This window comes from Oryctolagus cuniculus, chromosome 7 (assembly GCF_964237555.1).
Source record: "Oryctolagus cuniculus chromosome 7, mOryCun1.1, whole genome shotgun sequence".
Classification (NCBI taxonomy): Eukaryota; Metazoa; Chordata; class Mammalia; order Lagomorpha; family Leporidae; genus Oryctolagus; species Oryctolagus cuniculus.
In genome coordinates, this window is record NC_091438.1 from 62,038,971 (window position 1) to 62,064,145 (window position 25,175).

The 25,175-nt window shown below is 39.0% G+C and overlaps 1 protein-coding gene across 3 annotated transcripts in view; it reads left to right on the top strand.

Moving 5' to 3' along the window:
- Positions 1-20,602, top strand: part of LOC100344835 (mitochondrial adenyl nucleotide antiporter SLC25A24) — a 73,928-nt gene extending 53,326 nt beyond the window's left edge. The window contains exons 7-11 of one of the 3 annotated variants that reach the window (XM_008264782.4): positions 12,199-12,249; positions 13,477-13,584; positions 16,373-16,540; positions 18,372-18,522; positions 20,304-20,597. In XM_008264782.4, the coding sequence (XP_008263004.1) occupies positions 12,199-12,249; positions 13,477-13,584; positions 16,373-16,540; positions 18,372-18,522; positions 20,304-20,479 (654 nt within the window). In that variant the 3' untranslated portion in view covers positions 20,480-20,597. Of the gene's footprint in view, positions 1-12,198; positions 12,250-13,476; positions 13,585-16,372; positions 16,541-18,371; positions 18,523-20,303 lie in introns of all 3 variants that reach the window. The other 2 variants (XM_051856219.2, XM_002715453.5) reach the window with 2 other exon arrangements.
- Positions 20,603-25,175: the final 4,573 nt, after the last annotated feature.

A 25,175-nucleotide genomic window follows, 5' to 3' on the forward strand; every position in this document is an offset into this window, starting at 1 on the left:
GATTTATGACCACAATGAATGTCAAGAAGTATTTTCTCCATATTCTTCTAGTTGTTTTATGGTTTTAGATCTTATGTTTGTCTTTAATCCATTTTGAGTTGATTTTTTGTTTATTCTGTGAAATAAGGGTCCAGTATCTTTCTTCTGTATGTGGATATTCAGTTTCCCCAGTGCCATTTATTGGAGAACCTATTCTTTTGTCTGTGACACCAAAAAGCACAGACAACAAAGGAAAAGATACACAGTTGGAATACAATAAAACAAGGACTTCTGCACAGCAACACAAACAATATGTAGAAGGAAAAGGCAACTTACTAAATAAGAGAAAATATAGATCAGGAACTTACACAACCCTTGTCAAAGATCAGTTGATTATATATATGCGTTTATTTCTAGGCTCCCTATTTTATTCCTTTGGTATAGATATCTGTCTTTATTCCAGTTCCATATTCTTTGGGCTGTTGGGTTTTATTATGTGTTTTGAAATCAGGAGGTCTGATGCTTCCAGCTTTGTTGTTTTTGTTCAACACTGACATGTTGTTCAGGGTCTTTTGTTCATATAAATTTTAGGATTTTGTTTTCTGTTTCTGTACAAATAATGACATTGAGATTTTGATGGTATTACTTCTTCAAATATTTGGTAGAATTCATCTGTGAAGCCATATGGGAGATTTTTGGTTACTGATCTAATCTCCTTATTTGTTATTGGTCTGTTTAAACAGGCTTTCTATATCTTCTTGGTTCAGCTTTAGTAGGTTGTATTTTTTTCTTTTGATTTGTTCGTCTGTTCCATGTTATCCAATTTGTTGGTATATAATTCTTCATAGTAGTCTCTTATAATCCTTATTTCTGTGACATCAGTTATAATGCCCTCCTTTCATTTCTAATTGTAGTCATCTGAGTCTTGTCTTTTATTCCTTAGTTTACCTAAAGCTTTGTAAATTTCACTATCAAAAAAGGCTTATTTATATTGATTTCGTCTATTGTTTTTCTTTTTTTATTTTTAATGTACATATTTTATTTTATATACTGTATACATTATGGAGAATTCATGGTGAGACAAATAACTTTTGGTTCAGACTTAAGTGTTCACAGCTTATGGTCTAGGGATTAAATTTTTGGGAAAAAATTTCAGGGAAAAATAGACAAAAACAAAAATAGGTAAAAGTTCACCTTAAAAAATAAAGTACTACCTCTTTACATATAATTTATGCATTTGTAATTTACTTTTCCTCCTAATAAAGTTTATAAGTTATTTCAAGTATAATATATTTTACAATGAGAAACAAACTTAAAAAAGAACGAGTAACATTACAAAGAAAATTATGCCACACATTATAACCCAAAGCATAAAGAAATTCAGATCAAGCTTTCTGATTGTCAATGACAAAGGAAAAACATAAAGTTTCTCATAGTCTTTGATAGAAATAAATAAAGTTTAATAGTTTTTCTAATTCATTTTTTTTATCTTTTATTTAATGAATATAAATTTCCAAAGTATGACTCATGGATTACAATGGCTTCCCCCCCCCCCATACCGTCCCTCCCACCCACAACCCTCCCCTTTCCCACTCCCTCTCCCCTTCCATTCACATCAAGATTCATTTTCGATTATCTTAATATACAGAAGATCAGCTTAGTATACCTTAAGTAAGGATTTCAACAGTTTGCTCCCACACAGAAACATAAAGTGGAAAATAATAGATGATTTTTTTTAAATGATGATGAAATCAGATCAGACCTATTGTCATGTTTAATCCCAGTGAGAGTCAAGTTGGGAATTGATAATTTCTTTTTTTTTTTTTTTTTTACAGAAGATCAGTTTAGTGTACATTAAGTAAAGATTTCAACCGTTTGCACCCCCATAGAAACACAAAGTGAAATATACTGTTTGAGTACTCGTTATAGCATTAAGCCTCAATGTACAGCACATTAAGGACAGAGATCCTACATGAGGAGTAAGTGCACAGTGACTCCTGTTGTTGACTTTACAAATTGACACTCCTTGGCCGGCGCCGCGGCTCACTAGGCTAATCCTCCGCCTAGCGGCGCCGGCACACCGGGTTCTAGTCCCGGTTGGGGCGCCAGATTCTGTCCCGGTTGCCCCTCTTCCAGGCCAGCTCTCTGCTGTGGCCAGGGAGTGCAGTGGAGGATGGCCCAGGTGCTTGGGCCCTGCACCCCATGGGAGACCAGGAAAAGCACCTGGCTCCTGGCTCCTGCCATCGGATCAGCGCGGTGCGCTGGCCGCAGCGCGCCAGCCGCGGCGGCCATTGGAGGGTGAACCAACGGCAAAGGAAGACCTTTCTCTCTGTCTCTCTCTCTCACTGTCCACTCTGCCTGTCAAAAAAAATAAAAATAAAACAAACAAACAAACAAAACAAATTGACACTCCTGTTTATGGCATCAGTAATCTCCCTATGCACCAGTCATGAGTTTCCAAGGCTATGGAAGCCCCTTGAGTTCTCCGACTCTGATCTTGTTTAGACACGGTCATAGTCAAAGTGGAGGTTCTCTCCTCCCTTCAGAGAAAGGCACCTCCCTCTTTGAAGACCTGTTCTTTCCACTGGGATCTCACTCACAGAGATCTTTTTGCCAGAGTGTCTTGGCTTTCCATGCCTGAAATACTCTCATGGGCTTTTCAGCCAGATCCGAATGCCTTTAGGGCTGGTTCTGAGGCCAGAGTGCTATTTAGGACATCTGCCATTCTATGAGTCTGCTGAGTATCTCACTTCCCATGTTGGATCACTCTCCCGTTTATTTATTCTATCGGTTAGTGTTAGCAGGTACTAGACTTGTTTATGTGCTCCCTTTGACTCTTAGTCCTTTCATTATGATCAATTGTGAACTGAAATTGATCACTTGGAATAGTGAGATGGCATTGGCACATGCCACCTTGATGGGATTGAACTGGAATCCCCTGGTATGTTTCCAACTCTACCAATTGGGGCAAGTCAGCCCGAGCATGCCCCAAATTATACATCTCTTCCCTCTCTTATTCTCACGCTTATGTTTAACAGGGATCACATTTCAGTTAATTTTCAACACTTAAGAATAACTGTGTGATAATTACAGAATTAAACCAGTCATATTAAGTAGAACAGACAAAAAAAATACTAAGAGGGATAATGATGTATTAAGTTGTCCATTAACAGTCAGGGCTATGCTGATCAGTCACCATTTCTTATAGTGTCCATTTCACTTCAACAGGTTTCCTTTTTGGTGTTCAGTCAGTTGTCACTGATCAGGGAAAACATATGGTATTTGTCCCTTTGGGACTGGCTTACTTCACTCAGCATGATGTGTTCCAGATTCCTCCATTTTGTTGCAAATGACTGGATTTCGTTGTTTCTTACTGCGGTATAGTATTCTAAAGAATACATATCCCATAATTTCTTTATCCAGTCTACCGTTGATGGGCATTTAGGTTGGTTCCAGGTCTTGGCTATTGTGAATTGTGCTGCAATAAACATTAGGGTGCAGACCGCTTTTTTGTTTGTCAATTTAAACTCCTTTGGGTAAATTCCAAGGAGTGGGATGGCTGGGTCGAACGGTAGGATTATATTCAGGTTTCTGAGGAATCTCCAGACTGATTTCCATAGTGGCTTGACCAGTTTGCATTCCCACCAACAGTGGGTTAGTGTCCCTTTTTCCCCACATCCTCGCCAGCATCTGTTGTTGGTAGATTTCTGTATGTGAGCCATTCTAACCGGGGTGAGGTGAAACCTCATTGTGCTTTTGATTTGCATTTCCCTGATTGCTAGTGACCTTGATCATTTTTTCATGTGCCTGTTGGCCATTTGGATTTCCTCTTTTGAAAAATGTCTATTGAAGTCCTTGGCCCATCTCTTAAGTGGGTTGTTGGTTTTGTTTTTGTGGAGTTTCTTGATCTCTTTGTAGATTCTGGTTATTAACCCTTTATCTGTTGCATAGTTTGCAAATATTTTTTCCCATTCTGTCAGTTGTCTCTTCACTCTCCTGACTGTTTCTTTTGCAGTACAGAAACTTCTCAATTTGATGCAATCCCAATAGTTGATTTTGGCTTTGACTGCCTGTGCCTCCCGGGTCTTTTCCAGAAATTCTTTGCCTGTGCCAATATCTTGAAGGGTTTCTCCAATGTTCTCTAATAACTTAATGGTGTCAGGACGTAGATTTAGGTCTTTAATCCACGTTGAGTGGATTTTTGTGTAAGGTGTAATGTAGGGGTCTTGCTTCATGCTTCTGCATGTGGAAATCCAGTTTTCCCAGCACCATTTATTGAATAGACTGTCCTTGCTCCAGGAATTAGTTTTAGATCCTTGATCAAATATAAGTTGGCTGTAGATGTTTGGATTGATTTCTGGTGTTTCAATTCTGTTCCATTGGTCTCTCCATCTGTTTCTGTACCAGTACCATGCTGTTTTGATTACAACTGCCCTGTAGTATGTCCTGAAATCTGGTATTGTGATGCCTCCGGCTTTGTTTTTGTTGTACAAGATTGCTTTAGCTATTCGAGGTCTCTTGTGCCTCCATATGAATTTCAGCATCATTTTTTCTAGATCTGCGAAGAATGTCTTTGGTATCTTGATTGGTATTGCATTGAATCTATAAATTGCTTTTGGGAGAATGGACATTTTGATGATGTTGATTCTTCCAATCCATGAGCATGGAAGATTTTTCCATTTTTTGGTATCCTCTTCTATTTCTTTCTTTAAGGTTTTGTAATTCTCATCGTAGAGATCTTTAACGTCCTTGGTTAAGTTTATTCTAAGGTATTTGATTGTTTTTGTAGCTATTGTGAATGGGATTGATCTTAGCAGTTCTTTCTCAGTCATGGCATTGCTTGTGTATACAAAGGCTGTTGATTTTTGTGCATTGATTTTATATCCTGCCACTTTGCCAAACTCCTCTATGAGTTCCAATAGTCTCTTAGTAGAGTTCTTTGGATCCTCTAAGTACAGAATCATATCGTCTGCAAAGAGGGATAGTTTGACTTCTTCCTTCTCAATTTGTATTCCTTTGATTTCTTTTTCTTGTCTGATGGCTCTGGCTAAAACTTCCAGAACTATGTTAAATAGCAGTGGTGAGAGTGGGCATCCCTGCCTGGTGCCAGATTTCAGTGGAAATGCTTCCAACTTTTCCCCATTCAATAGGATGCTGGCCGTGGGTTTTTTTATAAATTGCTTTGATTATATTGAGGAATGTTCCTTCTATACCCAATTTGCTTAGAGTTTTCATCATGAAAGGGTGTTGAATTTTATCAAATGCTTTCTCTGCATCAATTGAGATAATCATATGGTTTTTCTTTTGCAGTCTGTTAATATGGTGAATCACATTGATTGATTTGCGAATGTTGAACCATCCCTGCATACCAGGGATGAATCCCACTTGGTCTGGGTGGATGATTTTCCTGATGTGTTGTTGTACTCTATTGGCCAGAATTTTATTGAGGATTTTTGCGTCTATGTTCATCAGGGATATTGGTCTGTAATTTTCTTTCAGTGCTGCATCTTTCTCTGGCTTAGGGATTAAGGTGATGCTGGCTTCATAGAAAGAATTTGGGAGGATTCCCTCTTTTTTGATTGTTCTGAATAGTTTGAGAAGAAATGGGATTAGTTCTTCTTTAAATGTCTGGTAGAATTCAGCAGTGAATCCATCTGGTCCTGGGCTTTTCTTTGTTGGGAGGGCCTTTATTACTGTTTCAATTTCTGTTTCAGTTATGGGTCTATTTAGGTTTTCTATGTCTTCATGGTTCAATTTTGGTAGATTGCATGTGTCCAAGAATCTATCCATTTCTGATAGATTTTCCTGTTTGCTGGCATACAGGTCCTTGTAGTAATTTCTGATGATTCTTTTTATTTCTGTGGTGTCTGTTGTTACGTTTCCTTTTTCATCTCTGATTTTATTGATTTGGGTCTTTTCTCTTCTTTTTTTAGTTAGTTGGGCCAATGGGGTGTCAATTTTGTTTATTTTTTCAAAAAACCAGCTTCTCGCTTTGCTGATTTTTTGTAATGTTTTTTTGGATTCAATCCTGTTAATTTCTTCTCTGGTTTTAATTATTTCTCTTCTCCTACTAGATTTGGGTTTGGTTTGCTGCAGTTTTTCTAGGTCCTTGAGGTGCGCTGAAAGCTCATTTATTTGGTACCTTTCCAATTTCTTGATATAGGCACCTATTGCTATAAATTTGTCTCTCAATACTGCTTTTGCTGTATCCCATAAGTTTTGATATGTTGTGTTGTTGTCTTCATTTACTTCCAGAAAGTTTTTGATTTCTCTTTTGATTTCTTGAATGACCCAGTGTTCATTCAGGAGCATGTTGTTCAGTCTCCATGTGTTTGCATACTTTCTGGGGTTTCCTGAGTTGCTAATTTCCAGCTTCATTCCGCTGTGGTCTGAGAAGCTGCATGGTATGATTCTAATTCTTTTAAATTTGCTGAGACTTGCTTTATGGTCTAGTATGTGATCAATCCTAGAGAAGGTTCCATGCACTGCTGAGAAGAATGTGAAGTCTGTAGATGTAGGGTTGAAAGTTCTGTAGATATCTGTTAGATCCATTTGGGCAATAGTGTCAATTAAATCTGCTGTTTCCTTGTTGATCTTCTGTCCGGATGATCTGTCTATTTCTGAGAGTGGAGTATTGAAGTCCCCCAGTACTATTGTATTGGAATCTAAATCTCCCTTTAAGTCCCTTAACATATCTTTTAAATAGACCGGTGCCCTGTAATTAGGTGCATATACATTTATAATAGTTACATCTTCCTGTTGAATTGATCCCTTAATCATTATACAGTGTCCCTCTTTGTCTCTCTTAACAGTTTTTGTATTAAAGTTTATTTTGTCTGACATTAATATGGCTACACCTGCTTTTTTTTGGTTTCTGTTGGCATGGAATATCTTTTTCCAACCTTTCACTTTCAGTCTGCATGCCTCTTTGTTAGAGAGATGTGTTTCTTGTAGGCAACAAATAGTTGGGTTGTGTTCTTTGAGCCAGTCAGCCAAACGGTGTCTTTTAACTGAAGAATTCAGACCATTAATGTTCAATGTGACTATTGATACGTAGTGACTTTGCCCTGCCATTTTCCCGGAAATATTTTCTAGTATATGCTTTGAGCTTCCCATGCTCTTTTACTGGTAGGTGTTCTTCCTTTCCCTTCTTTCATATTGATGGCCGTGTTTCTGTGTTTCTGAGTGTAGCACATCTTTAAGTATCTTTTGCAGGGCCGGACGAGTGGCCACAAAGTCTTTCAATTTCTGTTTGCTATGAAAGGTCTTTATTTCACCTTCATTCACAAATGAGAGCTTGGCAGGATATAATATTCTGGGCTGGCAATTTTTCTCTCTTAGCACCTGTGCTATGTCTCGCCATTCCCTCCTAGCCTGTAGTGTTTCTGATGAGAAGTCTGCTGTGAGTCTGATTGGAGATCCTCTGAGAGTAATCTGACATTTCTCTCTTGCACATTTTAGGATCTTTTCCTTATGTTTCACTGTGGTAAGTTTAATTACCACGTGTCGTGGTGAGGATCTCTTTTGGTCATGTTTATTGGGGGTTCTATGAGCTTCCTGTACTAGGATATCTCTGTCCTTCTCCAAACCTGGAAAGTTCTCTGCTAGTATCTCACTAAAAAGGCCTTCTAATCCTTTCTCTCTCTCCATGCCTTCAGGAACTCCTAGAACTCGAATGTTGGTTTTTTTAATAGTATCCTGTAGATTCCCAACAATATTTTTTAGATTTCTAATTTCCTCTTCTTTTCTTTGGTTTGACTGTATGTTTTCCTGTGCTCTATCTTCTAAGTCCGATATTCTCTCTTCTGCTTCACCCATTCTGTTTTTAAGGCTTTCTAATGTGTTTGTCATTTGATCTATTGAGCTCTTCATTTCATTTTGATTTCTCTTCACTATAACACTTTCCTGTTCTACTAGTTTCTGAGTTTCATTTTGACTCTTCCTTAAAATTTCATTTTCACAAGAGAGATTTTCAATCTTGTCCATTAAGGATTTCTGTAGTTCAAGGATTTGCTTTTGAAAACTTCTAAATGTTCTTATCATAAAGTTTTTGAAATCCGTATCTTGCATTTCTTCTATCTCATCATCTTCATAATCTTGGCTTGGGGTGTTTTGCTTATTTGGAGGCATCATAGTGTCATCGTTGATCTTGTTCCCTCGATTTCTGTGTTTGTTACTCGGCATAGTTAATTCTTCTTGTGTCACTGTGCGTTTTTTTATTTTTTTATTTTTTTATTTTATACTGTGTCCGTGTTAAGTGGACTGCCTGCTGTTGGAGGAGCCTTGGAGGCTTGAGATGGGTGCGGCCTGAGAGCTCTGCCTGGTTCTTCCTGGTTAAGGGTGTGCAAAGGTGACACCCTCAGGTTATGCGTGGTAAATCTCTCTCTTTTTATTTATTTATTTATTTATTTATTTATTTATTTTATTTATTCAGGGGGTAAGTAACACCGCATGGCACGGCTGTGCAGAATTGATGGTATTTCGCTTCCAGTCTTTGGCTTCTACCCGCAGAGTTCCAGAGCCCCTTTAGGCTTCTCTGGACTCCCACTGGGTTGCCTAGGCTACTGAATTGTAGTGACTCAGTTCCTTAGCTCTCCCCCATTGATATGCAAATCCAGAGAGGGGGCCTGCTCTTTGTCTCTTGGGAATTCTTCAAGCCTTGCAGCCTTGTAACCTTTGCAAGGTTAGGGGGAAGAGAAACCCCAAAGCTTTTTTTTTCCTTCTTTCCGGTAGTGAGTTTGCTGCACTTTCCGGCCCCCCTCTAGATTCTGACCCCCGTTTCTCCACCAATGTCTCGGGTTATTGAGCTCACCTCCCCTTCCAGCGCCGATGTGTGGACTTGGAGCCCTGAGCGTCCCAAGTCTCCCCGCTGTTGTCTGTGTGGCATGCACTCCCCTTCGAGCACTGGCGCACAGACCCCTCTATTGTTTTTCCATTGTCTATTTGACTTATTTTTGTTTTAGTCTTTGTTATTTTCTTGTTTATATTAACTTTAGATTTCTTTTTTTGCTTGCCATTCTAGTTTATTCAGTGTAAAGTTGGATTGTTTATTTGCTATCTATCTTCTTTGTTAATCTAGTCATTTATTTCTATAAACTTCCCTCTTAGTACTGCCTTTGATGCCTATAAGGTTTTATATGTCTTGTTTTCTTTCTCATTTGTGTCAGGATTCTTTAAAAGTCCATTTTGATTTTCTCTTTGATCCATTGTTTTTTCCCCCCACTGGTTCTGGGGGTTTTTATTACTTTTTAAAAAAGAATTATTTATTTATTTGAAAAACAGAACTACAGAGAGACAGAGGCAGGGGGTGGGGAGAGAAAGAGAGAGAGAGAAAGAGAGAGAGAGGTCTTCCATCTGCTAGTTCACTCCCCAAATGGCTGCAGTGGCCAGAGCTGAGCCGATCCAAAGCTTCCTCTGGGTCCCCCATGTAGTTGTAGGGGCCCAAGCACTCGGGTCATCTTCTACTGCTTTCCCAGGCCATAGCAGAGAGCTGGATTGAAGTGGAGCAGCCAGCACTTGAGCTGGTGCCCACATAGGATGCTGGCATGGCAGGTGGCTGCTTTACCTGCTGTGCCACAGTGCTCCCCCCACCCCATTGGTTGTTAAAGAGTATGATGTTGGGCCGGCACCACAGCTCACTTGGCTAATCCTCCGCCTGTGGTGCTGGCACACCGGGTTCTAGTCCCAGTTGGGGTGCCGGATTCTGTCCCAGTTGCTCCTCTTCCAGTCCAACTCTCTGCTGTGGCCCAGAAAGGCAGTGGAGGATGGCCCAAGTGCTTGGGCCCTGCACCCACAAGGGAGACCAGGAGGAAGCACCTGGCTCCTGCTTCGGATCGGCGCAGTGCGCCGGCTGTGGTGGCCATTTCGGGGGTGAACCAACGGCAAAGGAAGACCTTTCTCTCTGTCTCTCTCTCTCTGTCTAACTCTGCCTGTCAAAAATAATAATAATAAAAAAAGAGTATGATGTTTAACATCCATGTCTTTGTGAATTTTCCTGTAATACTTTCCTTTGTACCAGTAGTTCATCCCAAGCCACCAGGACTAAGAATCTTAGTAATTGTAATTCTACAATGTGCTATAGGCTCACTTCCTATTTCCTGCTGTGCATTGGGTCTTTGTTACACTTGACTGTTCATTGATTTGGTTCTAATAACAACAGCAGACTGGCTTTCTTGGATCACTTTTGAAGTGACACCAGTTATCCTAGTTTGGAGCCTTTTCAAAGCAGTCTAGATGCAGGTAGTTTTTAAAAAGGTTTATTTATTTATTTGAGAGGGAGGGAGAGAAGGAAAGAGAGAGAAAGAGAGTGATCTTCCATTTACTGGTTCACTCCCGGAATGGCTGCAATAGTTAGGGCTTGCCCAGAACAAAGCCAGAAGCCAATAACTCCATCCAGGTCTACCACGTGGGCAATAGGCACTCAAGTATTTGAGCCATCATTTGCCACTTCCCAGGCATATTAGCAGAGATCCAGAACAGAAGCAGAGTATGTGGGACTCAAATTGGCACTCCGATATGGGATGCTGGCATCTGCTGTGCTATGATGATGGCCCCATGGCTGCAGCTAGTTTATTTTGGAAGAAGCAGGAGTAAGGAAGTAGTGACAATGAAGAGGGAGAAGAAAACTTGATATAAGGCTGCATAAATTAGGTTTTAGCTGAAGCCAGCAGAAGCTTCATCCTGCTGCAATCTCTATGAAGTATACGAAATGCCTCCCCAAATTGTCTATCTGAAGGAAGGAAACTGAGGCATTTATCTACCAGCTCCTATCTCACATTATATTGGAGTTGCTGCTGGGTAATTTACCTTCTCCAGACATCTGAGCTGGATGATTTCCTACAGCTTTGGAAAAGGCACTGCTGCAGAAAGTCAAGAGATAGAGGCTTTTGCTTTAGGTGAGGCTCTGGTAATGTGAGCCTGCACTGAATGGTCTAGATGTGATGTGGCTCCAGAAGTGTCTACCCTGGCCAGCTTTCATCCTGCTTAGGTTTGGGGGCCTGAGAGTTGTCTTGTATATCAATGAAACACAAGATTTTGTAAGCTACACTTACGTTTTTTCTAGCAATACAATTCTTGCAAAAAAGTCTTTCACTTTTTGTCTTCTTCCCGTTAACACCACACGAGAATATTCATATTCAGAGATCTTTTCCAATGTTTTATTCTATTTCAGTGTTCTATTTCAATGTTCTTTGCTTGGTCTTTCTTGACACCCACTCCCTGCTTGCCTGTCTCCCCCATTTTTGTAGCAGGCAACTTTGATAACAACTGAAAAAACAAATTGAAATTGAATGACAACACCCTTAATAGGCAATGTTAATAGTGTGGAGAAGCAAGTAACTCTACCAAACCTGAAGTCCACATTTCTTAACTCTCAGGCTAGACAGAGAATTCTGTGGGATGAGCTCTCTTACTTTCCCTGTCTACTTGCAAACTGGCTTCAGAGAATGTCCTGAGGCGGAAAAATAGAGAGATACTTTAGCTCACGTCTCATAGATTGTGCTAAACTCAGCAGAGAGCAGGCAACACTAACCAACACTCTGTGACTGCCCAACTAGTTTTTCTGGAACTTTAGACTCAAAAAAGCACGTGATCTATCTTCCAAGTAATAGCAGGAGGCAGTTCTCTCAAAGCATTCCTATAAAGCACTAAAAAGGTCATGAGAATGGGTATTTGGTGCAGCAGTTACGATGTTGCTTGGATGCCCACATCCCATATCATAGTGCCTTTTTCAAGTCCTGGCTCCATTCCTCCTACTTCTAGCTTCCTGCTACTATACACCCTGGGAGGCAGCAGGTGATAGCTCAAGTATCTGGGTCCCTGCCACCCATGTGGGGGACCTGGATTGAGTTCCTAGCTCCTGGCTTGGACTGACTCAGCCCCAACTGATTCGGGCATTTGGAGGGTCAACCAGATGGAATATTATTCTCTTTCTCTATCTTTCAAATATAACAAAAATAATAAATAAAATAATAATCACCTTCTTAACCTGTAATATCTGTGCCTCAACAAGCCAGTACCACATATTTTAGGTTTTCATTGTGGCAGCACCTTCTATCCAGAAACTGATTCCTGTGCTTGTTAGGATCCATTATAAGCAGTTGTTACAAAGGGATTCCAAAACATAGTGGCTTAAATAAGATAGAAGTAAGTGATGCAGGGCTTATGTAACTATCATCATCAGCACATGGCTTCAAAGGATCTTTGCCTTTTCCCAGGCAGAATAAAGAGGAGGAGTACATGACAAGCATCTTCAAGGTGATGTTGCAAAAGGTGTGTACACTCAACTTTCACTCATATCTCATTGACCAAAATTAATTACTTAGCCATATAACCTAACTACAAGGGAGAAAGGGAGAATGGTAGTCTGTAGTTGAGTGAACCCTGTTCCTAAAAGAGCATAATGGTTACTGGGAACAGATAGCGGTCCCTCTGAATTAACTGGAACAATCATACTTTCTGATGGGGAGTTACTGATTTGAGAACCAGAAAGTCAGCTCATAGAGAGCAGCTGAGTCACATTGATAATCAGTCACCAGAAAAGACAAAATCATCCTGCCTCGGAAGTAGCCAGAACACATGCTTTCTAGAGCTGTCTTGGATACTAAATGATTTTCCAGTTTAAATCTCCATGAAATTCCTTACTTTAGGTCCTTTTTTAAAAAGATTTATTTTATTTATTTGAAAGTCAGAGTTACATAGAGAGAGAAGGAGAGACAGAGAGAAAGAGAGGTCCTCCATCCGCTGGTTCACTCCCCCACTGGCCACAATGGCTGGAGTTGTGCCCATGTTAAGCCAGGAGCCAGGAGCTTCTTCTGGGTCTCCCATGTGAGTGCAGGGGCCCAAGGATTTGGGCCATCTTCTACTGTTTTCCCAGGCTACAACAGAGAGCTAGATCGGAAATGGAGCAGCCGGAACCTAAACCAGTGCCCATACGGGATGCTGGCACTGCAGGCGGTGGCTTTACCCATTAGGCCCCTTTAGATCCTTCTGAAGCATGACTATTAGGCTTAGAGTTCTATCTTCCCCTTTTCAACATAGGTTCTTATAATAACCTACCTTAAACTTGAGCTAACCGGGATGTATTGTTCCTTGTAACAAATAGAGCCTCCAACATTAGGTTACTATTCCTGATTATCCAGTAACCAGACAATACTAAGTGCCTTCCATGTGTAAGATATGGTGCTAAAAAATGATAATCCTTGTCCCCTTTGTGTCATTTGCATTTCTCTTATGAAATAAAACATTCAAAAATATGCTTAAGTGATTTAACATTACTGTTGACTTGTTCTACAGAGAAAAGGCAAAAGAAGACTTGAGGGGTTTTACTTACTGGACAATTAATTTCATAAAATTAAAATCAGATATTCTACCGCATTGTGTTAATATTGGGTATCTGGTATAATTTTTTAATATAATTTTATCCTAGTTAATGTTATAAAATTAGAAACTATATATTCCACTTTAGTAATATACATTTCAACACTTTTATTCATCCAGTATAAGAAATGGCTTAGTTTTGATGATACTCGTATAGGAATTCTTCAAAGATTTATATCTGGTTCATTGGCTGGAGCAACTGCCCAGACCTGTATTTATCCCATGGAGGTATGTATTATTATAAACTTTTAACTAAAGTCATGCTTTTAATGAAAACTGAAACTTCTTATAAATGAATTCAGATCAATATTTTGTAAAACTAACAGCTTTATAACTACAGAATTTAAATTTTATGTCATGTCAGTTGGTCTCAACAGCATTATAGATAGACCAAAAAGGTTATTCGATTTGTTGATAGAAATACTTACTCATTAACCAGGCAGATTTATATTATTTACTCTATAAGTTGCAGGCATTTTTTTCTAGGTGCTTTGCAGGATCCTGAGAACAGTCAGAGAAGGATTTTTGTCATGTGGCTTAGAGTGTGGCAGGATGAATAAAGCATGTACAACAGTAATGAAGTAAAATAGGAAATACGAATTCTAGAAGAGATATCAATATAAATTGCTATGGGAATTTAAAGGGGAGAAATTATTTCTAGCTAGGGAGTTTACGAGAATCAGCTCAAGCTGACTTGCCCCAAATGGTAGAGTTAGAAACATACCAGGGGACTCCAATTTAATCCCATCAAGGTGGCATGTACCAATGCCATCTCACTATTCCAAGTGATCAATTTCAGTTCACAATTGATCATAATGAAAGGACTAAGAGTCAAAGGGAGCACATAAACAAGTCTAGTACCTGCTAACACTAACCGATAGAATAAATAAAGGGGAGAGTGATCCAACATGGGAAGTGAGATACTCAGCAGACTCATAGAATGGCAGATGTCCTAAATAGCACTCTGGCCTCAGAATCAGCCCTAAAGGCATTCGGATCTGGCTGAAAAGCCCATGAGAGTATTTCAGGCATGGAAAGCCAAGACACTCTGGCAAAAGATCTCTGTGAGTGAGATCCCAGTGGGAAGAACAGGTCTTCAAAGAAGGAGGTACCTTTCTCTGAAGGGAGGAGAGAACCTCCACTTTGACTATGACCTTGTCTAAACAAGATAAGAGTCGGAGAACTCAAGGGGCTTCCATAGCCTTGGAAACTCATGACTGGTGCATAGGGAGATTACTGATGCCATAGACAGGAGTGTCAATTGGTAAAGTCAACAACAGGAGTCACTGTGCACTTACTCCTCATGTAGGATCTCTGTCCTTAATGTGCTGTGCATTGAGATTTAATGCTATAACGAGTACTCAAACAATATATTTCACTTTGTGTTTCTATGGGGGTGCAAACTGTTGAAATCTTTACTTAATGCATACTAAACTGATCCTCTGTAAAAAAAAAAAAAAAAAGAAAAGAAAAGAAATTATCAACTCCCAACTTGACTCTCACTGGGATTAAACATGACAATAGGTCTGATCTGATTTCATCATCATTTAAAAAAAATCATCTATTATTTTTCACTTTATGTTTCTGTGTGGGAGCAAACTGTTGAAATCCTTACTTAATGTATACTAAGCTGATCTTCTGTATATTAAGATAATCGAAAATGAATCTTGATGTGAATGGAAGGGGAGAGGGAGTGGGAAAGGGGAGGGTTGTGGGTGGGAGGGACGGTATGGGGGGGAAGCCATTGTAATCCATAAATCGTACTTTGGAAATTTATATTCATTAAATAAAAGTTAAAAAAAAAAGAAATGTTTATTTTGATGCAAAAAAAATAGAATATGAAAGCTTGGTTTAGAATTTGGTCAGTCAGAGATTATAAGGAAGGGAATTTTAGGTGGAAATAACAGCTTGAACAAAAGAATGGAGATTTTAAAAAGTAGACATTTCTGTTTGGATTGGACAGTAACAAAAATGAAGTATTAGGGTCAGATCAGAAAGGTTCTTGAATGCACTTTAAGAAATTTAGTTTTTTTTTTTTTTTTGTGGGGGGGACAGGCAGAGTGGACAGTGAGAGAGACAGAGAAAAAGGTCTTCTTTTGCTGTTGGTTCACCCTCCAATGGCCGCCGCAGCCGGCGCACTGTGACCGGCGCACCACGCTGATCCGAAGGCAGGAGCCAGGTGCTTCTCCTGGTCTCCCATGGGGTGCAGGGCCCAAGCACTTGGGCCATCCTCCACTGCCTTCCCAGGCCACAGCAGAGAGCTGGCCTGGAAGGGGGGCAACCAGGACAGAATCTGGCGCCCTGACCGGGACTAGAACCCGGTGTGCTGGCGCCGCAAGGCAGAGGATTAGCTTAGTGAGCCGCGGCGCCGGCCCAAGAAATTTAGTTTTAATTCCTTAAATAATAAGACTTTGGAGGCTGAAATCTTGATAAACTTTTTAGGGTGGGAAAGACTGAAGAAATGGGAAAATAATTGCCATAATGCAGGGAAGTGATAACAATTGCTTGTTAAGACTAAAGGAGATTGACTCCTGTTAAAGCTGTCTTAAGAAATTACAACTTGAAAAACTGAAAGCAGGGAAAATAGCCAAAGGGAGGAGGTGAAGATTTATCTGGGTTATGTGACTGAGTTATCTTTTTTTGTTCAAAAAGATTTTAAAATGTTTTACATTACATTTGAAAAGTTAGAGAGGGAGTGAGGGAATTAGTGAGAAAGAGAGAGAGAGATACGAAGCTCCTGGCTTTGGCCTGGGTGAGCCCTGGTTGTTGCAGCCACTTGGGGAATGAATCAACAGATAGGAGATCTCTGTCTGTCTCTCCCTTTCTCTCTGTAACTCTTTCAAATAAAGAAAGAAAGAAATGTTTAAAAAATCATTATTAAAAACTATATGTTTATGATTGCTTTCTTTTTTATTTATATAATAATTTGGAAACATGAATATTATAGCTGACAGGATTGCTAGATGGGTTGGGTGGACTTGATCAATATATCTTTATTATATTCTTTCACATTTAGGTACTGAAGACCAGGTTGGCAGTAGCTACGACAGGAGAGTATTCAGGGATCACTGATTGTGGCAAGAAGCTTCTGAAACATGGAGGTGTCAGAACATTTTTCAAGGGTTATCTCCCTAACATGCTGGGCATCGTACCATATGCAGGCTTAGATCTTGCTGTTTATGAGGTGAGTTTATTATCATAATATGATATTATATGTTAGATTAGAAGATGTTGTCCAACAAGTTTTATTTTAAAAATATGGTCATAAATTACTTTTTAAATAGTAGCTTCTGACAGAGAATTGAATTGGTTTGTACTTATCATTAGATACATATATATGTATTAGACATCTAGTACTCTAATAATTATTTGCTTTTATTGTGAATTAGTTTTTGATAATAACTACAGACCTAAATTTTGGTAAAATAGTGGTTCTCACCTCTGGATGCATAGCAGAATTACCTACGTGTGTTCCTTAAAAAAAATAAGTTTTGTGGTCTACCTCTTGAGATATTCTGATTTAAATACCTCAAAGTCAGCCCTAGGACTCAGATTTTTAAACTGCCTAGATGACTCTGATGTATGGGTAGGATTCAGAAAACTGAAGTATTATTGCACTGTTGTGAAAGTGAGAGCTGAGGAGAGGAGTAATTGGGGGTTGGGGAGGAGGGGCAGCAGGGAGATAGGACAGACACCATGACAGGGTGGAACTGACCAAGGAGATTCCAGGGCACCCCTGTCCCCTTTTCAGCCCATCATTTCACTTTTATGATCATTTATGTTTCAGGGAAACCATTGTGATAGTTCCCATTTGGTCATAAGAACCAGTGAGAGTACGTGATTAGAAAAACTTAAATCATTCTTAATCCAGGAAGGACAGCTCTCCAAAAGCATAAACCCAGCAGTATTTTTGGCGAGTAGTGCCACCGTCATGCAAAAGTTGGCTAATTGTACTTAGCACTTTAAAAAGTATAATTATATTTCTGTAGGTGTTTATATAATTTTATAGCATGTATTTCTTTTCCTATTCTTAGCTATGTGATCCTATTAAAATAAATTTTTGCTGCTATTTATGTTGGGCTCTCTCTGTTCTTTAATTTCTATGGTTCAGTATCTTCTGCTTTCACACCAGAGTGCTCTGGCACATTTCTCTTTATCATTAGATGACTGTAATAGTGCATGAGTAAGAAGTTCAGTTTTTCAAAAGCACAAATTATGCATTTTAATAATTGTCCCAATACATAATGGTAAAGTTGCTATCCTTTAATAAATGAAGAGTTCTGAAAGCACTTAGTGAAGTTTTAAAGCCACTATTTCTCAATAATTTCTTCTAGCCACTTCTGTTTGAGGAAAGGCAGATTTGGAAAGACTAACCTTTCTTTTATAAAAAGAAAATGTGGTTTTCTTCACCTAGAGTAGATTGTGTAGTCTTCCTATCTACAACATTCTATTTTTTAATATTTATTTATTTATTTGAAAGACAGAGTTACAGAGAGGCAGAGGCAGAGAGAGAGAGAGGTCTTCCATCTGTTGGTTCACTCCCCAAATGGCTGCAACAGCCGGAGCTGAGCCAATCCGAAGCCAGGAGCTTCTTCCAGGTCTCCCACATGGGTGCAGGGGCCCAAGGACTTGGGCCATCTTCTACTGCTTTCCCAGGCCACAGCAGAGAGCTGGATTGGAAGTGGGGCAGCTGGGACTCGAACCAGTGCCCATATGGGATGCCGGCTCCACCACAGCGCCAGCCCCAACATTCTATTAATCTATGTGAAACTCTCCAGGGTTTTGCTCAGGTGTTTGAATATCGTCATAAACAAAAACAAATAAGCAAAGTTAACAAAGCATACAGAGACACACAAACATAGAACTTGAACTGAGGTTGAATAAATACATTTATTTGAAAACATCTGTATACCAATCCCTTAAACAAAGGCAGGAATAGACCTTCTGTACTGAAGAGCTCTCCTATTTAGAATTGTATGGCAGTAAAGAATATTTACTATTGTCTTCTCTGCAAGCTTTTGAAGAATTATTGGCTAGACCACTATGCAGAAAACTCCGTTGATCCTGGGATAATGATTTTGCTGGGCTGCAGTACATTATCTCATACTTGTGGCCAATTAGCCAGCTTCCCTCTGAACCTCATTAGAACTCGCATGCAGGCTGAAGGTGAGTTGTTGTTTTAATGAAGTAATGATAACTAAGTTAAAAAGTAGTTTTTAAGTGAGTATACATTGAAGATTTCAAAAACAAAAACTGTAGAATTGGTGAAGCAAAAGCTCTGATTTAAAGCATGAATCTTGAATTTATTATATTATTAGATAGAGCCTCTTGTAAATTTACATTTTATGTCTTCTCCAAAGTTTTGTGTAGAACTCTCCTGATTTCTTTCAGTTAGTGATGATCTCTTTAAGAAGTTTACAGTTGGCTGGTGCTGTGACTCAATAGGCTAATCCTCTGCCTGTGGCGCCGGCACACTAGGTTCTAGTCCCGGTCGGGGCACCAGATTCTGTCCCAGTTGCTCCTCTTCCAGGCCAGCTCTCTGCTGTGGCCCGAGAGTGCAGTGGAGGATGGCCCAAGTGCTTGGGCCCTGTGCCCGCATGGGAGACCAGGAGAAGCACCTGGCTCCTGGCTTCGGATCAGCGCGGTGCGCTGGTTGCAGTGTGCCAGCCACAGCAGCCATTGAGGGGTGAACCAACGGTAAAGGAAGACCTTTCTCTCTCTCTCTCTCTCTCTCTCTCTCTCTCTCTCTGTCAAAAAAAAAAAAAGTTTACAGTTAGGAAGTGCTGTGCAGGTCAATAGAGGAGGTTTTGCCTTCTTCATATTGATTAATACTTACCCCATTTGAACATATAATTCCCCCTTAGCTCTTCCGTCATGCTGTATTTTGTATCAGGAATCAGGAACTTAATAAATTTGTGGAATTGAACTCAATAATTTTTTATTCCAATATACTTAGGGAGGATGTCTGTTTTGCTCCCTTCAGAGTGAAATATTAGGAATTTAGATTTTTTAAAAAAGATTTATCTATGCATTTGAAAAGCAGAGTTACAGAGAGGCAGAGAGAGAGAGAGAGAGAGAGAGAGAGAGTCTTCCATCTGCTGGTTTACTCCCCAGATGACCGCAATGACTAGAGCTGTGTCGATCTGAAGCCAGGAGCTAGGAGCTTCTTTCGGGTCTCCCATGTGGGTGCAGGAGCCCAAGGACTTGGGCTATCTTCTACTGCATTCCCAGGCCACAACAGAGAGCTGGATAAGAAGTGGAGCAGCTGGGACTCCCATCAGCACCCATATGGGATGTCGACACTGCAGGTGGCAGCTTTACCCGCTACACCACAGCGCCAACCCCAGGAATTTATATTTTAAGAAAATACCTTTGTCCTTTTCAAGAAGCAAAACCTCCTTCATAACCCTACTGTTAACCTTCTTGATAACCTATTAAGGGGTCATATGGTAACGGTTATTCTTTAACATTCTCTGTTTAGTCAGACTTTTTGATTTAATTTTCCTTGTCATCCAGTTGGAAAATCTACCCATCCCATCACCCATCCTTCCTCTGTCCAACTATCCATGCCATACCCCATTCCAGATGCTCCTTTGAGGTCCTTCATGAAAGGTTTTCAAGCATTGTACACTAGAACTTTCTGTCATAATGGAAATATTCTATATCTGTGCTGTCTAGTGCGGATGACACAGTCACACATGGCTATCAGGCACTAGAAATTTTGCTAGTGCAACCTAGGGACTGAATTATTGGTTTTATTGGATTTTAATTAATTAAATTGTCATGATTGTCTAATGCAACCATATTGGACAGCACAGGAGTATCTTATAGATAGGAGAGTGTATACTTTGAAGTAATTTCAGTCTTCATAAATTCTTATTTATCACTGGACTATATTAACATCTAAAGATTAAATATTGAATTACACTGGTTTTCTTAATTTACAGCCCTGGCAGAAAAGGAAACAACACCAATGATTCAACTCATTCGAGAAATATATAAAAAAGAAGGAAAAAAGGGATTTTTTAGGGGCATCACCCCTAACATCATAAAGTTGCTTCCTGCAGTAATCATCGGCTGTGTGGCTTATGAAAAAGTGAAACCATACTTTGGATTAAAATAGAAATGCAAAATACCAAATTGTTGTCATTGACATAATCATCAAATTGTAGGATAATTCCTGAATTATAAAGAGATCTTATCCTAAAAGAAAATGTATTAAATTATTGTTAAAATATTTTCTCTTTACCAATTATAAAATATATAAATTAAATAATGATGTTGGTAAAGTTATTTAATAATTTAAAAAACCTTGATACCCACAGGATTTGATTTACATTTACCACTTGGAAATGTAAATTCCCTTGAATTCTAGCTTGAAATTTCTTTTTGACTGGACTTGAAAATTCCATAGAGTAACATTCTAAAACATTTGGTTAGGTACAGGAGTTTATATTAGCCTTTTTGTATTTAAAAACATTTTTTAAAAGCTGCGTTTTCAAATGTTTTATATACCAAAAGAAAAATCAGTGCATCTAAAATTGATGTCTAATAAATAAGTGGAGTCTCTGTTTCTTTTCATCAAGAAAAATGGAAAGTTTGTTTCATGATTCCTTCTGTGATATTGTGGATGGAACACTGCTAATATATTTCTTATTTCTCCAGACATGTTTATTTGAATTTACAAACACTGCTAATTCATTTCACTTATTGAAATTTTCATCTTTTATACGGAAATTGACATTGATAACAAATCAGCATTAGATAAATTTTATCTTAAGTTAAAAAACAATTGAGAGGAAGAATTTTAAAAATTAAATCCATTATTTCATAATTGTTGAAGCAATTCTTATTTGAACTTAATAGCTGGTTAAGTCAACCCTTTGATATATGAATATCTGCTCATTGTTATAAAAGAATAAATCATATTCTCTTGGAATTAAAGTGGGTCGAGGCAGTGAAAATGGGCTGGTTAGCCACTGATAGATCTCAAATGGAGGTCTGCTTAGCTGAGCTGACTAAAGTTCAGGGTCTGATACTTAGCTTTGATGATGAAAAATTTACACTGATTTCCGCAAAATGATTAGTTTCTTGGTGCTAGATTTAAATGACATATAGCTCACAATGCAAAATTATTAATTTATAGTGAAGCTTAATATTTTCCAGTAACCAGGATAATTTCATACCTTCTCCAGGGCACAAGGGACATGGGAAACCAAGTAAGTAACAAGAAAATTCATGTAGAATTAAAACAAATAGAGGAAAGTTTTTTGAGGGGTGTTTTACTCAGCCTATGGGAAGACCAGGAAACTTGTGTACAGAGAGGAGCTGAGGTCTAAGTAGGGGAATGGAGAAAATTGTGGAGTTTGAGTTATATTTATGCCATAGACTACCAGACCAGAGAAAGGCAAATCTCACGTGAGGCTCACAGTTTTGGAGGTTAATCCTCCAAAGACTGGGTATACCTATTGTTTTGGCATCTGGTGATTGCCTTCTTGCTTGCTTGGCAGGGTTCTGAGGTGGCACTGAGTATTACTTGGCAAGAGAGAGCACCAATGGGGCTGGTGCTGTGTGGTAAGCCTCTGCCTGTGGCACTGGCAACCCAGATGGGTACCAGTTCTTGTCCCAGCTGCTTCTCTTCTGATCCAGCTCTCTGCTATGGCCTGGGAAAGCAGTGGAAGATGGCTCAAGTCTTTGGGCCCCTGCACCCACTTGGGAGACGTGGAAAATTCTCCTGGTTCCTGGCTTCAGACTGGCCCAGCTCTGGCAGTTGTGGCCACTTGGGGGAGTGAATCAGCAGATGGAAGACCTTACTCTCTGTCTTTCCCTCTCTGTCTCTAACTCCATCTCTCAAATAAATAAATCAATCAATAAAATCTTTCAAAAAGAGAGAGCGCACCAAGTACAGATGGAGGAAGAATCAGATGGCAAGTCAGGAAGCAGAGAGAGAGGCAGGGCCCAACTCAGGTTTATAACCAACACTCTCATGAGAACTACCCTCTGAGGGCACACCTCTAATGATCCAAGGACTTCCCACTAGGACCACCTCCAAAACACCATAATGGATTAAGTTTCCATGCTCCTACACCATTAACATATGGCTTTAGTGTTTAAACATCTGCATGAGTTCAGGAGCCAAATCTTTTTCAAAAACCATCACACAATCCAAATTAGTTATGTAATATATAAAGATGGTCTCCCCTGGCAGGCAAGGAAGGAGCTGGGACACACAGGGTACAACTGTACTAGAATTGAAAGTAATTTGCAGTCACAGCTTCATAATGGCTACTCTGTGGGCAAGTTTTTTCAAGAACCACATTTCTGTTTTTTACCTCCTAGAAATTAGAACCAAACAATAGTTATGACCAAAGTAGTGGCACTGTGTCCTCTTCTGTTTCTTCTGATGTTAGACAGTAGTCAGTTCAGACAGAAAGCCTAAAGGGTCTCAAAGACTGGAGGAGATAAATATTATTATTTATCTGAGCTCACTTACCAATAATAACCAAGTGTTGACTCCACATAAAGTGAACCTGTTTCATTGTAATTTCCATTTCTTTGTTAACCAAAAGGTAACAGTTCTAGTAGCTTTTTTTAAACTTACTTTGTCTCATTTAATTCTCTCAGAAGTTCTATAAAATAGGTCACTACTATATTAAGACAGACTCAGGTAAGTAATTTATCCAATATTATACAGTTGGTAATAAATTTAGTTGTATTGACACATAGCAAATACTCTTTCCACAATAATACTAGGAATCTATATCTTATTTAAGGCCTGAGCATCATCTTAGAACAATGCTATGCTTCAATAGAATGAGGTTAGACAGCTTATCATTTTGTGCAGTCCATGCAAGACAAATTTTTGTTTATACTCATCTTGGTTTTGAAGGCTATTGACATTACAAGCATGGGTAATGCTATGAATTGAATTTTGTCTGTCTTCCAACCCCACCAATTCGTATTTTGAAGGCCTAACCCTTAGTCGGTAAATCTCTCTTTGCCATGTGAAGACAGATGGTGGCTATCTTTAAGTCAGGAAGAAAACTCTCACCAGGAACTGAGGGGCTGACATCTTAATTTGAATTTACCAGCATCCAAAACTGTGAAAAATTAAATTTCCGCCTAAGTTAACTGTTTTTGCTGTTTGATATGATAGTCCACACTAGCTAATACAGATCTTTAAAACACCCTTAAACTCCTTGAGCAGTGGAAAATGGTTGAGAATCTAGAACAGGCAAATTCAGGATAGCATAGGGTAGGTCATATGCTTAAGGAATGGTCTTGACTGAAGCAGGGAATTACTTGTGGTTGTGGTTAGTACCAGATTGTATATGATCAAGGGACTAGATGGTAGCAGAAAACAGAACTACACTTCATATGTCAAAGGGTCTAGAGATGGATAAAGTGTTATTGCTATTCCCCCCTCCCAAAATATATTTCCACTTTTTCATAAAAGCTTTTGTTTTTGAATCTTTAGTCATCAGCCTAAATCACCTCACTAAAACTCATTACTTTGTGTCATGACAAAAACAGAACTAGAGAAACCATAATCAACCAACCAAGCAATACCACCACCTGTGAATTCATACTGGAGTTCTGTTTCTCTCATACCCCATATTCAGTCCATCAGGGAAGCCCATCATTTTAACTTCTAAAATATATACAGAATCTGGAGAGTTCTGTTTCTGGTAGTGGCAGAATAACATACTGGCAAACCCTCCAACAAAGAACAATTGTAAACTCTGAACAAAATATGAAAAAGAACTATTTGACAAGACTACAGCATAATCAAAAATAGAAACTTGGAAGGATGTGACCATTAAAAGAAGGGAAGTAAATCAGGTAATAACCACATTTAATTATTCCTGAGGATTCTTCCCAGTTTCTGGCTCACAAATGGAGTAGAACACTCAAATACAGGCAGGACTGAATAAACAGATGTTGGCCTTTGGAGCTAACCCACCAGTTGTAAATTAGGAAAAACCTAATAAAGAGACAGCCAGAGAGTGAGGAGATCCAAAATATGCATGCAGATTACTCTTAAATCCTTGATTGTCTCCTAAACTGCATATGAGAGGGATAATACTTCAAGGAGTGAAGTATAAAATAGCATGTGTCAGGTAAGAATTTCAGCACTTGACTGGTTCTGGGAAGATAATTTGAAGTTTAAATCCTGCCAAGTCAGCAGAACTTAAGTAAATTCCGTGTACTTTGTATTAAAACCCTAGAAGGGGCATGCCTTAGAACTAAGTCCAGTATCAAATGATACTCCTTAGGACAAAGAGCTGAAATAAACCTGCCCTAAAAAAGCCTAGAACTTCATGGAATTGAAGTGATCTGACAGCAACTTTAATATTTGACAACAAAACCCAACATTCTTTAGTGAACAAAACAAAACCCATAGTCTATGATATATTGTCAACAAAGTCCAGTATTATTACAGATAAAGAAAATGGAAAACATCACCTATAATCAAGAGATAAAACCTGTATATAAACAGACTTTTAGATAATCTTAAGTGTTGGAATCAGCAGAAAAAGGCATAAAACAATTACTATAAATAGATTAAAAGATTAAGGAAAAAATGGACAGGATCAAAGGCTGGGAAACTTGGCAGAGGAGTGAAAACTATGAAATAACCAAGTAGAAATTTTAGAATTGAAAAACGTCTGAAAAGAATTTAATCGTATGCAGGTAGGAGTAAAAAAAAAAAAAAAAAAAAAGAGCAGAAGAAAAAGCAATAAATAGAGCAATAGAAACTATCTAGGGTTGGAGGTTTGGCCTAGTGATTACGGAGAGCCTACGTTTGATTTCTGGCC